This window comes from Macaca thibetana, chromosome 8 (genome assembly GCF_024542745.1).
Source record: "Macaca thibetana thibetana isolate TM-01 chromosome 8, ASM2454274v1, whole genome shotgun sequence".
NCBI classification, from domain to species: Eukaryota; Metazoa; Chordata; class Mammalia; order Primates; family Cercopithecidae; genus Macaca; species Macaca thibetana.
In genome coordinates this window covers 75,033,473-75,050,694 of record NC_065585.1, presented here as the reverse complement: position 1 = coordinate 75,050,694, position 17,222 = coordinate 75,033,473, and the positions used below count along the sequence as shown (strand labels likewise).

At 39.3% G+C, this 17,222-nt stretch overlaps 1 protein-coding gene across 2 annotated transcripts in view; it reads right to left on the bottom strand.

Annotated features, from left to right (window-relative positions):
• The window catches only part of SLCO5A1 (solute carrier organic anion transporter family member 5A1), a 159,784-nt gene that overhangs the window by 10,674 nt on the left and 131,888 nt on the right, over positions 1 to 17,222 (bottom strand). For both annotated transcript variants that reach the window (XM_050801551.1, XM_050801552.1), the window contains 2 exons: positions 4,457 to 4,616; positions 1,626 to 1,867 (listed from right to left, as the gene is read on the bottom strand). In XM_050801551.1, the coding sequence (XP_050657508.1) occupies positions 1,626 to 1,867; positions 4,457 to 4,616 (402 nt within the window). The remainder of the gene's footprint in view (positions 1 to 1,625; positions 1,868 to 4,456; positions 4,617 to 17,222) is intronic.

Here is a 17,222-nt window from a genome sequence, read left to right as displayed (position 1 = left end):
TGCCTGATTCTTTCCCAGTGGGAAAGAAGCCAGAATACGCCTGGTGCAGCCCACTGCCCTTGCTAACCAATGACATCTCAGCAGGCGCTTCCTGCAAGGTGTCCAGCATTGTGGCATCTGAGGAGCCTGGAGGAAGAGTAAGAACTGACTCCCTTTCTTCACTCCTTCCCTGCCCTCCACCCCCCTAATCCCCCTGAAGCTGCCCAGACCCATGGGTGTGCTCTTCTGGCTTCACCACGCTGCCCAGTTCCTCTGTCCACTGCAGTCCTTACTGCAAATATCAACACACCAATGTGAATGTATCAGTGTGGCAGGCCTCCATAACAACTGTTTCAGTACTGGCTGAGTGGTTAAGTTAAATATTAAAAGCCAGTGCCCTTATACAAATGCTGGAATGTAACAAAAGCCCACCAAGACTTTTGCCTAGGTCTTTCCTGGGACTTAAAGCATGAAAAAACAATGAAGGAATTCTTAAGAGGATCCATTTAGGATTAAACAAGTTTTATTGGGGGTCTGCAAAAACTCCCTAGGCCTCCACAAACAAGTTTATTGGGGATCTGAAGGAACTCCTCAAACCTCCATGATTTAGCAGGAGATAAGATAAGGGTAATCACCCCAGCACCTGGACCCATTTAGATTAAGTAAACTTACTGAGGCTCCAGAAGAAGGTCTTCAAGATTCAGACCTTTGTTATAGGTTAAAAGAAATTAATCATTTATGTCTTTAGATGAATGCACACTTACACATGCACAGATAGCTTACAATGTATATAAGCTCTAATAAACTTTGTAATTTTGAGTTGGTCTGGTGATAATTTCCAGGTCTTCTCCCTGTAACTGGTTACAGAAATAAAAACTCTCTTTCTCCCCAGTTCATCTGGATCTCTTGTTATTGCACTGCAAAAAATAGCAGCCCAACTCTCATTTTGGTTCAGGAACATCAGTGCCAACATTTTTAATAGGACAAAAGTAGCTTCCGTGTTCTCTTATCAACAAAAAATCCAAACAAGACATGGCAAAGAAAGCACAGCCTGAAAAACTAAAAAAAAAAAAAAAAAGAGAGAGAGAGAAATCACATTCCCTAATATGCCCTTTTCTTGACTCAACTCTGAAATTTTGTATGATAGTAAAATTAATGAACTCAGCATTTCAAATTGCAAGCCCAGCATAAAGCACCACTGATCCCAAAGGTAGTAACTATCTAAAAGGTTGAAGATAATAGCCTTTGCTGTATGCACGATTTAGCAACTTTCCCAAATTACTTCCTGCCCTCCTCTGGGGTCCAGCTTCTCATAGCTAACAGAGTGATGACTTTCAACTGCTGAAGTTGAACCTCACAGGGCAGAGACTTCAGGAATCAAAAACATCAAAGAAGTTTCATTATACATTAAGAATATAACCCAACTGAATAAAAGAACCTTCCAAAGTATGGAATGTTACAACCTTCCTTTCCCTTCCCAAAAGGGAAAAATCCCTCTTAAGTTCACCAGGCAAATATCTGAGCACCCTCCTGCACATGCTAATTTTGCTTTGCTCCATGATTTACCACATAAGCTCCTTCTCCTGGATTATGTGCTCTGGAAATTCTAAGTACAAAACACCCCGGAAGTTGAATGCTCTTCTCACCTAAGTGTTACTATGATGGCCGATGGTTGGGCACAAGCTGTGATGAAGGTGACTATGAAAAGAAAAACTAAGAATGGGATAAGGGTATTGCAGGTCCGTTTACATTTCCCAGACACAGCATAGCCGTTCTCATTGAGATAAGTCTTGACAATAACCACACGGAGCTGACTGCGCTGTCCCACGGTGGGCGGAGTGATCACTTGTCGACTTTGGACACAGGTGCATTCTGTATAATTCCGTATCTAAGTGAGCAAAATAAAGAGCAGTTGTGTGCCCCTCAAAAGCTAACTGGGGCATAGGAATATTAAGACAAAATTAAGTAAAAGTACTCTAAAATAGCTCGAATATTTTTTAAAACACAAAATATTTCATTGAAAGTAACTTCCTCATTGATAACAGTAAGGATCTCAAGTGTGTGTCTAACAGAACCAAAGTCTGCTGGTCAAAATTGTTTAAACCTAAACTTTCCTAAGAAGCTTTCAACATTCAATACCATTCACATTCCGCAGACTCATTTTTGTCATCATTATATTCTGCCTCAATTGCTGTTAACTCTTGGGCTCTCCAATTAGAGAAGCCCTTCAAACACCAGAACCAAACCTTATTTTTCTTTGTGCTCACAGAGCACCTAGCACAACTCTGGGCACACAGAGGGCCCTAAAGTAAACATCTATTAAATGCAGAGAATTCATAATGCAACCGTGACGACTTCAGCACCAATAATAGTAAACACCTCATTGGTGTTCCATTTTCTTTTCTTTTTCAACTTTTATTTTAGATTCAGGGGGTACATGGGCAGGTTTGTTACATGGGTCTACTGCGTGATGCTGAGGTTTGGTGTACAGATGATCCCATCACCCAAGTCGTGAGCATAGTTCCCAACAGGTAGTTTTTCACACCTCCCTCCCCACCTCCCCCTCTAGTAAGTCTCCAGTGTCTATTGTTTCCGTCTTTGTGTCCGTGAGTACCCAATGTTTAGCTCCCACTTATAAGTGAGAACATGTAATGTTTGGTTTTCTGTTCCTGCATTAATTCACTTAGGATAATGGCCTCCAGCTGCATCCATGTTGCTGCCAAGGTCATGATTTTATTCTCTTTTATGGCTGTGCAGTACTCCATGGTGTATATTATCACATTTTCTTTATCAAATTCATCACTGATGAGCACCTAGCTCAATTCCATGTCTTTAGTCTTGTGTATAGTGTTGTGATAAACATACAAGTGCATGTGTCTTTCTGGTAGAATGATTTGTTTTCTTTTGGATACATATCCAGGAATGAGATTGCTGGGTTGAGTGGTCGTTTTAAGTTCTTTGAGAAATCTCCGAACTGCTTTCCACAGTGGCTAAGTTAATGTACATTCTGGTGCTTCCATTTTAAACATCTTTTTAGTCCCTATAATTAGCCGGTGCCCTACTCCCTACAGAAGAGCAACCAGCTCCATGGATGGAACTTGACTACCACAGCCCCCACCCAGTACTGCTCCTGGACTCTGACAGAGTCACGCTAAATGGACATCAGCTGAGCTGACCTTCATTGCAACCTTGAATACCTGAAGCAGTGGTAAGAATAAGTATGGAGACGGGGCACTGTTTGGCTGTCATGCTCAAAAGACTGCTGGCATTTTTTAAAGGATGAGCACTCACTCTCAAGGAAGGACTTAGCCACCAGGAGAACAGATCTCACCCTTTCAACATGGCGACACAGTGGAGCTCACCAGTTATACGATGGGGAACAAACAACAGGAATTCTCAATTTGTCATTGCAGTTTAAAACTCAGACATCAAAAACAATATCCCCAAAACATTCAGTGGATGGTATAATCCCTTATCACCTGCACAGAACAAGCACATGCACTTTAACCTTTTAGTGAAAGCAACTTCCTACAGCCTGTTCTTCACAAAGAATCAAACCGGGCTCAATAAGAAACTGAGTAGAGGCCAGGTGCGGTGGCTCAAGACTGTAATCCCAGCACTTTGGGAGGCCGAGGCAGGCGGATCACCTGAGGCTGGGAGTTCAAGACCAGCCTGACCAACATGGAGACACCCCGTCTCCACTAAAAATACAAAATTAGCCGGGCATGGTGGCACATGCCTGTAATCCCAGCTACTAGGGAGGCTGAGGCAGGAGGATCACTTGAACCTGGGAGACGGAGGTTGCAGTAAGCTGAGATCGTGCCATTGCACTCCAGCCTGGGCAACAAGAGCGAAACTCCATCTCAAAAAAAAAAGGAAAGAAAGAAAAAAGAAAGAAACTGAGTAGAATATGAAAACCTTCTCCCACAGTATTACGGCCCATTTATAATTTGCAGGAAAGGGAATTCTCAAAATAGCCTATTCTTGAACTGTCAGAAATATCTTTACTTTGAAAGTTTTTTTTAAGCCAGAACTGAACTGATACTGTATGAAAAATGGCCATCGCCCATCTTCACAGACTCCAGTCAGGGGAGGTACTTTCCTATTCTCTTCTATCAGCACCAAATATGGTCATCTTGACCTTCAAATCCATCACAAGGGCCCTGTCAGAGAAACAAATGGCAGGCCTAGAGCTCAACCTTATCAAGTTTCACTGAGTTGGCGCAGAATATAAAGTAGGAGAATGCTGATATGGAACCAAATCCCTGCACCCAAATGTTCCCGTCATCCCTGGAAAAAAAAAATAATAGCAATACATAACTTTCTTTCCTTGAGGTTTTCGTCAGAGTTATTTTGTAGGTTACTTGGAGCCTCTTGAAAAGAAAGACTGAAGTCATTGTGGCAGCATATGAATTTCATCACATCCTTGTCACAGGATGTTGGACTAACAGAAGAGGAACTTGTGAAATATACTCACCCCAGTGCTAAGATTACCACTATTAACACAGCCAGCCAGACAAGGGTTAAAGTATGTAATTCCATCTGATCCACAGACTGGCTCATACTCATGTATTTTACAGCCACAATTAACGTTGCAGCTTCCTGTCAGATTCCTATGGGGCATGGTGAGAGAAGGTCTAAGAGAGAAGAGAAGCAGATCGTGAGCAACACTTACCAAAATAAAACTCATAGGAAAGGTCTTGAAATTAATAATTTGTCCATTTTAGAGAAAATATTCTTCCCATTGAATCAAAGCCATGATACCCTAAGTAGCCACCCTCAACAATTATTTTTGTGACTTTAAAACAAAACATAAAGAAAAATGTTTCAACTTTCTGGTACTACAGATTCAATGCTTTTTATCAAATTACTACCCCACCTCAATTTCACCCTCCCTCTTGGTGCTATGAACCTGGTCTCAACATCTAGGATCTGCAATTCTAACCCTAATATAACTACGCACCCTGTAGGCATCAGGCTGTACATCTTAACAAATCTGTATCTCAATTTCTTTATAAAATGGAGGAAATACTTTTTAGTATTGAATCAATAACATCACTCTGAGCACATGATCACAGTTAAAACCCATCTATCCCAGTTATTAATACACGTTCCTTTGACCAAAAACTTATACTCTAGAATAAATTATCAAAGAAAGGCATGAGACTCTAGAAAATCAAAATGAAGTATTTTCAAAGATGATTAGGAATCACATTGCTAGTTTGATTTAAACAACCAGAGAATAAAGATTAAGCAGTTCTTCACTCAGGATTGCCCAGGTGTGGATCCACAATCAGATATGGTGGGTTTCTTTTCTTGAGATCATGGTGTCTGATACAAAGAAATGATACCATATGAAAAGCTTGAAGAAAATAAATTCAGGCAACAAATATAGAGAGAAGGAAAGGCAGGTAAGGATATAGGCCTAGGGAGGGGAGTGTAAACAAACCGGTGGAAGAGCAGAGGAGCACCTGGGGGATCCACAGAAGAAAGAAAGGGGCTCTGTACTGCTCGTACCTAGTGACCACTTTTGCTTTTGTGACCACCAGTTTTGTGTATCACTGATGAAATGTTGTTTCCAAGACTATATGAGTTAGCAGTGGAAGATCCTTCATCCAACCATCCATTTATCCATTATCTACCCATTCAACAAATATTTTGGAATGTCTGTTATGTACCAGGTCTTATCTTTTTTAAAATAGATTTAGAGGGGGGAAACATAATTTTGTGTAGTAGTGAAGTTTGGTTAGTGAACCCATTGAATATATTGTGTAGTAGTGAAGTTTGGTTAGTGAACCCATCACCTGACTAATGTACATTGTACTCAATAGGTAATTTCTCATCCCTCAACTCCCCTCCCTCGCCACAAAGACTTTTTTTTTTTTGAGGAGTCTCACTCTGTCACCCAAGCTGGAGAGCAGTGGCGTGATCTCCACTCATTGCAAACTCTGCCTCCCAGGTTCAAGCAATTTGCCTGCCTCAGCCTTCCGAGTAGCTGTGATTACAGGTGCCCGCCACCTTGCCCTGCTAATTTTTGTATTTTTAGTAGAGATGGGGTTTCACCATGTTGGCCAGGCTGGTTTCGAACTCCTAACCTCATGATCCACCCGCCTCAGCCTCCCAAAGTGCTAGGATTACAGGCGTGAGCCACTATGCCTGGCCAAGACTTATCTTTAATGACTATGCTAGTACCACTTATACAGTAGCATAGCCCATCCCAACCATGTGTGTTAATCAGTGTTTGTTCAAAGGTTTGTTCAAAGGTTTTTTTCCTGTGGCTTCTTTCAAACTTTGATAATGAGTCCTTAAATTTTAATGGGTGAAACAAATTCAAAACAATATTAAAGTCTTATCAAGAACGCCTTCTAACAAGGCAAAAGGCAGATAAATTCTGTTTTTCATTCATGTCACTCCACACAAAAAAATTATCACAAGACTCTAATAATCATTACATTCACAAACTTCTAGTGTCATACCATTTTAAAGTTTGTATATACTTAAAAAAAAATTATTCTAGACTAGTGGGTCTCCACTGGGTCAATTTTGCCCCCCCCAGGGGACCTTTGGCAATGTTAGGAGACAATCTTGGTTCTCACAGCTGAGGGGGTGCTACTGTCATCTAATGGGCCACTAGTTCCTACTGAGGTAGGAGATCAGCAGGACCTGCTTTCTGAGTCCTGGTCACAACCCTGCTGATCAAAACAGGGTGTAGCAAAGAAACTGACCAAAACCAGAAGGACGAAGATGGCAACCAAAGCGACTTCTAATTGCCTTCATGGCTCATTATATGCTAATTATAATATATTTGCATAAGATACTCCCACCAGCACCATGGCAGTTTATAAATGATGCCACGGCAAATGGCTCAAAGGTTACCTTATATGGTTCTGGGAACTCTCTGCCCCGTTTCCAGAAAGCTTGTGAATAACCTGCCCCTTATATTGTACATAATTAAGAGTGGGTATAAATATAGCCAGCCAGCAATCCACAAGTGCTTCTCTGGGCCATTTTGCTGTACACTGCTGCTCTAATAAACTTGCTTTCTTTCACTGCCAGCTTGCTCTCGAATTCTTTCCTGTGCAAAGCCAAGAACTCCCCCGAGCTGAGACCCAATTTTGAGGTTTTGCTGGCATCACTACAACGCACAGGAAGGGCCCTACCACCTCCCATAATAAAAAATTATCTGGCCCAAATGTCAATAGTGCTGAGGATGAGATACCCTGTTCTAGACCAATTTTCACACTGTTCAAGGAGGCAAAAAGCTTTCCTGAGTTTGGGAAACAGGCACAGTCCCCGGTCACCTTTGGGTATGTTTGCTTTTCTTATGAGATCGTGGTGTCTGATACGAATAAATGCTATGAAATGAAAGGCTCTAAGAAAATCAATACATGCAACAAATATAAATAGCAATGAAAGGAAGTGGGCATTCCTGAAAAAGTTATTAGGAGAGAAGGTGATCATGGTACACACACAAAAAGCTGCTGACATGGCTCATCCTTTACACTGTGCTGAAAATCATTTTTAAGAATAATGATGTTCTGATTGTCATTCACTCTCCAGAAAACAGACTGGATTCTAATAATAGCACCAATGTTTAAACCTGAGTAACACTAAGCAGTCTCTCATTAGCCAGACGTGAACCCATCATGAGAGCACGAAATGCAGAAGGACTACTTACTGAAGGCTGCACTCATCCTTGTGCAAAGGGACTGTGCAGCTCCCTCCCAACAAACAAAAAGCATTTCTGGCAAGACATAAAATGCACAAGGGCTTCTTGCTGAAGGTAGTCCTCCAAATAAGAGGATTGTGTTAACTCAAGAATCAATGTAAGTGTTAATTTTGAGTGAGGCACGGGGCCTCGATAGCAAATACCTTATAACTGCGTAGTCCACAATGTAAGCCTGAGAGTCACACCTTACATCTTAATATAAAAATGATGAAATTACAAAGCTAGAGAGATGGAGGCATCTCTGAGATTATCTGACAAACTTGCTAACTTTAAAGAACGGGAAACTGTAAGAGGTATCACGGCAAGCCTCACAATCGCTGAGGCCTCAGGAAAACCAGCTCTGGGGAGACAGCAAAAAAGAAAACAAGAAGTAAAAACAACCACCTTGTTATCCAATCTTTGTTAAATCAATCACTCAGGGATCGATGCTTATGTAAAGTAATATATAACAGCAAGACAAACGATTGTTAAACATAATTCAAACTATTTCTGCGACAGGGTCATTACAGCTAAGTATGTAAGAACACAGTGGCCCTCAAAAACCACAACCACACCCCAGCAATTGTGTCCCATCACCCTGCCCCAAGATCTAAAGAACACCTGAACTTCCCCACCTAAACATACTTCTCCTACATACTTCTCCTACATACTTCTCCTACATACTTCTACTGATCTCTATAAACCAAAGAGAAGTCTCCCAACTTTCTTAAGGAACTTCTGACTCTTTTTGAGTTTTTCTCTATTAAAAGATGTGACAAGTAGAAATCCATACATACTATGTTCAAGCCATAAAAGAACATGATTCCCACAGCACAGAGAGAGAGAGAGAGAGAGAGAGAGAGAGAGAGCCTCCTTAGCAAAATATACTAATAAACTAGAACAGTATCTTTCTTATAATTTCTTAATCTTCATCAATTTATCTCAGTCTTCAAGAAGACTTCAATGAGAATGTTTCTTTTCAACTCCACTTAAATTTTTGGTTTCATATTAGAACACTTCCTTGGCTATACAGAGCTACGCAACTTCGGGTTTACAAATATTATTATCATCACCATAATCATCATTATCATTTAAAACTAACATCAGCAGAACCCTATTTTGATTCCATGAATTGCACCCTGAGATCTCAACATAAGTTGTCTCATTCATTCCTCAAGAGAATTGTCATTATTATTGCCATGCTTCCATCTTTCAGACAAGGAAATTGAAGGTTTGAGGGGATAGGCACTGCCAAAGTCACACAACTAGTAAGGGTCAGAAATGGATTTAAACCCAATTTTATCTTTCACCACAGCATGCATCTGTAAGCCCCAACACTGGCAGGGAAGCTTTGTGTAACTGTCCCTCGTTTTACTTCCTCCAGCACAGGTCTTCTGGGTGGCTTATTTCGCTTTCTTCTTCCTGGAGAAAGCTCTAAGGCAGCTTTTCCGGCGCTCTGCTTTTAATGTTCTTGAGTGTGAGTCAGAAAGAGCTGGGTTCAATTTCATATCCACAATTCACAAGTGCTGTGAATTTCAGATTTTATATTTGTAAAACAGATATCAAAATATCAGTATCACACAGTTGTTGTGGGGGATTAGGCGGGTGAATGTATGGCCAGTGTCCAGCATTGTGCCTGGGACATAACATACACTAAGATATTGGTGTGCTATCTTTCCACACTTAACAGAAGCAGGAATGAATAGCAGTAACACAATCACAAACATGAGGAGTGCAAAAGGCTACTGTGACATTTTTCCTTTCAAAAAGGATAGTTTTTAATTTACTCCTACAGAGAATGGTGGGAAAAGAATTACATGGAGATCTAGTTTCAGGCCTGACATTTAGTAGCTATGTGACCTTGGGCCAAATCTTTTCATCTATGGCTATTAAATACCCCTCCTGACTACATAAAGGAGAGCAAGAATAATCAACAAAGCGCAGTGTGTGATAGCATATGTGCTAGCATAGGTTTGGAAGAGGACTATATTCAAGGAAGGTTGTGATTATCGTGTCTAATTGTTATTTTTATCATTAAAGCTCCTTTCAGCTTTGTAGACAACAAATTTAAACCAGGTATAACTTGAAACTTATGTGTAATAACCCACAATGTGTACAAACTATCTCTTTAAGTCCAAAATCATTTCAAATAAAATAATGTGTCACTTATATGCTTTTCAAAATATCTTTATTTATTATTAAAGTAATACATACTCATTGTAGAAATTTTTTAAAATACACAAAGACAAAAAAATTAAACTTATGCATAGTGCTACCACCCAGAGATATCCACTTTTAATGCTTTTAGTATATTTTGTTCTGGTCTTTTTTCAATGTACACATAGATTAACATTAATAATATATTGCTACCAAGATTGTATGTAAAGTTTTAAATTCTATTTTTTCTCCTCCTAACATTACATTATGTTATGTTAATATGTTAATAGAACATATTTTAACATATGTATAGTTATAATATAACATATGTTAATATAAGGGTATAGAAAGGTAAACTTGGTCCTAAGTTTAATAATACTCATAGGCATTTTTGAAATAAAAACTTATCATGTTTTAAGATATATACCTTACAGACTTCATGTTGATTTCTTTAGATCTTTGTTACAAACAGACTTGGCAGAAAGAAAATTTGCTTATACTTTATATCCCCTTGATACTCCTAAAACAAAGTAAAACAAATGTTGTTTGTGCCTCCAAATAGAGCCAACTAAGGGATGAACTCATATATTTACATCTAGAAATGAACTCTAAGCCTATCAATGAAAAGAGCTAGGATAATCCAAAAACTTGTATATCTATGATCTTTTAAGCAAACTTCCTTTCCCTCTAATTCTCAGAAACTTCCGTTAAATTAGTAATATCTATAATAAATGATTTTGAATGGTGCTAAAATATTTAAACAATGGAGAAAAAACTCTTAAGCAGATTAAGCTACCCATGAGACACAGGCAAGGAGATGAATGGTTTCAATGATATAATTGGAGAATTTAGGAATGACCTGGCCAGAAACACCAGTCACCTGAGAGGGCTGGTCCACTATCTAAAGACACCATGTTGTCCTATGGTAAAATCCAGCGTGGTGAGGAGGAAGCTGAGTTGTGCCTGTGGCAAAGGTCTGAATTAATAGACTGTATTTATTTAATTTCTAGAGTCTGAATACGATGGGACAATAAAGCTATATTCAGAGAAGATGCTTTAGGGAAATATTTTGGAGCTGGGTGGGACTGAGTGAATCATTCCGTCCAACAGTCTCTGCCGAGAACAGAAAACTGAGAAAAATCTTCCTGGTCATTTGGTAGCTCAAGAAATTACCCTTGGAAAAGTTTCAGCTCAGTAGCTCTAGTCACCAAACCAGATAATATAATAGATTTTGCTTCAAGTTCAAAAGGATGGTAACTGATAAATGACAGATAGTCGTAGACAGTAAGTAAATACCAAGCGATTTATCAGCACATAGCCCTGGTTAAAAAGTCTTTACACGGACCTCAGACTTAACCCCATTTTGAAAAATTATTTGAAGAAAAGGCAGAGTGAGGGGCAATAACTCACATTACACAATGTATTTATGTAAAGCATCACTTAACCAAAGTTTCATGGTCAATGCCAGCTCTTTCGGGTCCAAGGTGATTCGGACACACCTGTGTGAAGTACAGTCTGGCAGCCACAGAGACGAAGCAAAACACATTTCCTAATTAAAACTGGAGGAAAATTGTGGGTGCTGGGACTGTAATTACGTGAGTTGGAAATGGGCCAGGATTTTACTAGAGCTCTTAGGATCTTCCAAAATGAAAACTCATCAGATTTTTAAGTCTGAAGTTTCTATTTTATTTTATGAGGGTTAGAATACCTAACGTGAAATCTACCTCCTTAACAAAGTTTTAAGTGTACAATACAGTATTGTTGACTCTAGACATGATGTTGAACACCAGATCCCTAGAGCTTATTTACCTTGCTTGACTAAAACTGTATGGCTCCTGATTAGTAATGACCCATTTCCCAATCCCCCCAGCCTTGATGACCACCATTCTAACTCTTTGAGTCTATGAATTTGACTCTTTTAGATACCTCATGTAAGTGAAATCTGTGACCAGCTTTTTTCACTCAGCATGATGTCCTCAAGGTTCATCCATGTTGTTGTATATTGCAGAATTTCCTTCTTTTTTAAGGCTGAATAGTGTTCCATTGTACGTATATAATCATGTGTCACTTAATGACAGGGACACATTCTGAGAAATACATCATCAGGTGATTTCATCGCTGTGCAAATGTCGTAGAATGCACTTACACAAACCTAAGTGGTCTAGCCTACTACACTCCTGGGCTCTATAGTATAGACTATTGCTCCCAGGCTACAAACCTGTACAGCGTGTTTGTGCACTGAATACTGTAGGCAATTATAACACAATGGTAAGGAGTTGTATGTCTAAACATAGGAAAGATACAATAAAAATAAAGTATAAAAAATAAAAAATGATACACCTGTATAGGGCGTTTATCACAAATGGAGCTTGCAGGACTAGAAGTTTCTCTGTGTGAGTGAGTGCATGGTGAGTGAGTGGTGAATGAATGTGAAGGCCTAGGACATGACTGTGCACTGCTATGGTCTTCATAAACACTGTACACTTAGGCTACACTAAACCCATTTAAAACCGCTGTTCTTTCTTCAATAATAAATGAACCTTAGCTTACTATAATTTTTTTACTTTATACACTTTGTAATTATTTTTTAGCTTTTTGATTCTTTTGTAATAGCACTTGGCTTAAAGCACACATTGAACTATAGTACAAAAGTATTTTTTCTTCATATCCTTATTCTAAAAGCTATTTTCTTTTTCTTTCTTTTTTTTTTTTTTTTTTACTGTTTTAACCCTTTTGTTAAAAACTATGACACAAACACACACATTAGCCTACACCTACACAGGGTCAGGATCATCAGTATCACTGTCTTACACCCACACCTCTCGTCCCAAGATCTTCAGGGTCCATAACATGCATGGAGTTGTCATCTCCTAAGAAAGCAATGCCTTCTTTTAGAATACCTTCTGAAGGACCTGCTGGAGGCTGTTTCCCAGTTGACTTTTTTAATACGTAGAAAGAGTATGCACTAAAATAATGATTAAAAGTATAGTATAGTAAATGCATAAACCAATAAAAACAGATGCTTATTATCAAGTACTATGTACTCTATACAACTAGATGTGCTGTACTATATTGCAGGACTACCAGCACAGTAGGTTTCTTTATAATAGCATCACTCCAAACTTGTGAGCAATACATTGCACTTCGACCCTATGACTACAACATCATTAGGCAATGGAATTTTTCAGCTCCATTGCAATCTTACACGATGACCATTGTATATGTGGCCCATCATTGACTGAAACGTTGTTATGTGATGCACGAACATACCACATTTTCTTTGTCCATTCACCTGTCTATAGACATTTAACTTGTTTCCATATCTTGGCTATCAAATCTGAATTTTCTAAGAAAACCACTAATAACACATCAGGTTCATTCTACAAAAAGACCGTGATTATGTTTTGGCTTCACAGGAAAAGCTCATTCTCCTAAAACATCCCAACTCCATCCCAGGCACTTAGGTGACTCACAAGTACTTGACGCTAATCAAAGAAGGGTCAGTCATTAAGTCCTTTTAATGTTAGAAAATTCACCATGCCCGTAAACCTGAAGCCCTTCACATAAACTTTAATGAATAGAAATGACTTACATAGAATGTTTTCTTCTTTGTATTTTTTTCTTCTGTCAGAATAGTGTAATAATCAAAAGTATTGCAGCATTGCATCCAGAGTCAAAGAAACTTAATTTCAATCCCTAGCTCAGCCATTTTCTAGCTGTGTGACTTCAAGCAAGTTATTTAACCTCTCTGAGACTTTATCCTCATTGAAATATCATTAAATAGTTATTATCAAGTGCTTACTATTTATGCATTTTATCCGATTTTATCCTCTCTATAACCCTAAGAGATAAGTACTATAATTGATCACATCTTAATGTTGAAGAAATTGAGGCACAGAAAGGTTAAAGAATTGGCCAAGTATCTTACTCAATCCTCACATCAATCCAACTAGATAGATACTATCTGTAGTCTCACCTTAAAAATGTAGAAACCAAGCCCAGAAAAGTCAAATAACTTGCCCATACCCAGACAGCCAGTATGTGGCAAGGCTAAGGTGAAAATCTAGACTGGCCGATGTGAGAGCCACAGAGCAAATGGTGTAGGCGTGCAGAGCACGTAGCATGACTCCTGTAACTCAGCTGCTCTGAAATATCAGAAAACCATGCAGTATTGAGAGGTAGATACATCCCCAATAGCTCACCCAGCAAGAAGGTTGTGTGTGCATGCAGTTGCGTACACGCGTGAAATACACGATTTAAAACAGCACCTCAGTGAGGTGTTCAGAAAGAATGCGAACTCTGACATAAATCATCTAGATCTGATTCAGCTCCACTCCTTATTAACTGATGAGTTTGGATAAATCATTTAATTTCTCAGGTTCTTTAACTAAAATATAGATAATAACATAAACAGTACAGGGGTGTCGTAGGCATAAGACATGTGTAAGTGCCAATCACACTGAACCAAACATATACCTTACAAAGACTCCTCTCTTCACTGCCACTCCCTTCATCTTTCTCTTTACTAACTTGAAAGGGGAAAAAAGCCACATGCAAGTCTTAAAATCATGCAGAACGAGAAACAGTTTTTACTAGGCAGGCCAGCCACATACTGTTGAGCAGGTTGTACACTGAACAAGGGCACCCAGCCAAGGGAGCAAAGTTAAAATGTAGCTCACACCCTGCTTGAAGAAAGGATTCCATTTTTGTTCACAAAAGGTATCTGCTACTCTAAAAGTGGCACACCTATGCAGCTGCACCACCCAGTAGTGTTTTCATTAAGTCATTCTAGACTATATTCCTAGGACTTGGGAAACCAGAAAAATTCTCCATGGAAACTGGGTTATTCTTTTGCTACAATTTATAAACTTCCTTTAAAGTCAGACTGCAAATACTAAAACAATTGGGTCCTTGCCACAGTTTCCAGCACTCTTAATCAGGTTACTTGTTCAAGATTGAATAAGTAAGAAAAGGTGTACCGTAATTCATGGATTCGATAATAAAGATGTAAATTTTTGTCGAGTTCATAAGAGTTGCAGCCTCACTATATGAGTAACATCCCTGAACTGAGATAGGTGCCAGACATTTATTCATCTATTAAAGAAGAAAATGGAATTGCTCTGCATGATCTAGAAGGAAAGGGAGTAGAGATAAGAAGCTAACTTTTTTCAGCATATTCAAAGTGCTAGATTCTGTGCTAGGAAATATGAGAAGCTTCCCGATATCATTCTCATTATCAAAACTACAAATATTTGTTTAAAATATTCACATGATTTAAACTAAAGGTTGCCAGGCATGGTGGCTCACATCTGTAATCCCAGCACTTTGGGAGGCCGAGGCAGGCAGATCTCCTGAGGTCAGGAGTTCAAGACCAGCCTGGCCAACATGGTGAAACCTCACCTCTACTAAAAAATACAAAAATTAGCCGGGCATGTTGGTGGGTACCTGTAATCTCAGCTACTCAGGAAGCTGAGGCAGGGAGAATTGCTTGAACCCAGGGGGCGGAGGTTGCAGTGAGCTGAGATTGTGCCACTGCACTTTAGCCTGAACAACAGAGCGAGATTCCGTCTCAAAAATAAAAAATAAAAAAACGAAAGGTTGAGGATGAGAGGAGGAGACATTGACTTCTCTCTTTTTTTTTTTTAACCCTTCTGTGCTACTTTAATACTTTCAACCGAATGTATGAGTAATTATGCTGGTAACCAGGAGAGATGAACTTTAATTATGCTTGTAACCAGGAGAGACTGACATTATCACCAGTTTTAAATATGAGAAACCCAAGACTCAACAAATATTATGTAACTTTTTTGCAAGGTCACACGGTTAGAAAATGATGGAGCCAGTACTTGCCTTTGAAAACAATGCTGTGTGAGACAAATGAGTTTGAGGGGATGGAAGAAAGAAGTTCAGAAAGTTCACTCTTCATAACTTCATCTGTAACTAACATGGGCCACTCGGCTGTCTGCTAAGAAAAACAAGACCGGGGCATGATAAAGGACTTGAAGAAATGGGTTCAAATATAAAAACAGAGCCACCATCATGGGCATGAGAAGAAAAGCTGACTGAGATGAAGTAAATGGATTGCTCAGCAAAGATGAGGGCCTGCTAAGATTGGAACTCATAAATTTGTAATGAAGCCAATCAGCACAATTATATAATTTTTCCCAGGAGTGCTGGGCAAGCCCAGCCACAGTTGATTCCAGATGGATGAGGCAGGTGTGGTGTTAAGCCCGGGTTTTAAGAATCTTGTGCCTTCCGTTCCCTTCTGAGAACACACTTGAAATAAAAGCAGAGTAGGGTTAAAAGGAAAGTGTGACACCAAACTTCACAAAAATGGCAAGTAGATAGGGATGGGTTTATGAGAAACAGGCAGAGGCTGCCTTGGAGGAATAGGAGCCAGCCTGCCCGATCAAATCTCCATGGGTTCTGAGCTCAAAGTGAGCAGATGCGACAGAGGGCAAAAGTGAGAGGTAGAGAAACCACTGTGGGCCTCCCTGGAGCTCTAAGGAAGAGAAAATTGGATCAGTGAGCCCTTCCATTCTCATTTATCCGTTCCCTCCCATCTCCAATTTACGGCCCAGACATTCTTCAGGACGTGCTTCTCTAAGGAAACTGGAAGAAATGTAAAAAGCTAAACTTCTACTCTAGATGTTGACAACTCTGAATAAAATCCCCTCATTCTTGGATTTGAGGTAGAGGGAGAGGAAAGACACCATCTGAGATATGCTAGGCTGAGTATTGTCACCTGCAAAGCCCAGAATAAACAAACAGAAAAATTGATTCTTCAAAACAAAATGATAAAATGCAAGGCACAAAAAAAAACAAAGTAAAAAAAAAAGATTATAATTGTATGTGCAGAGAGATCTGAGAAGACATTATTCCATAAAACAACACCAGAATGCTATGAAAAGGGAACACTCAGAACACAGCAAAGAAAAAAATCCTCAAAATAAAAAATGTACATAAAGATAGAAAACAAGGCTTAAAAAAATCTCTCAGAGCAAAAGACAAAAGCATGCAATATGAGAGAATAAATTAAAATTAAACACACAGGCAACCAGTCCATACGTTCCAACATCTGATTAGCAGGAGTACTAGAGAACACAGGAAAAAGAGAAAGAGTTTAAAAAAAAAAAAGACGTGTTGCATTAAAAGGGTTCAGAAAGTGCCTAGTACAATGAATGAACAAAGCCCTATGCCGAGGCACTCATTCATTCGTTCATTCATTCATTCACACAACAAATATCGTACATGTTTTAGACGGTGAGGATGCAACTGTTATATAGATAGCTGGGCCGGGTATGGTGACTCATGTCTATAATCCCAGCTACTCAGGAGGCTGAGGCAGGAGAATCGCTTGAACCTGGCAGTTGGAGGT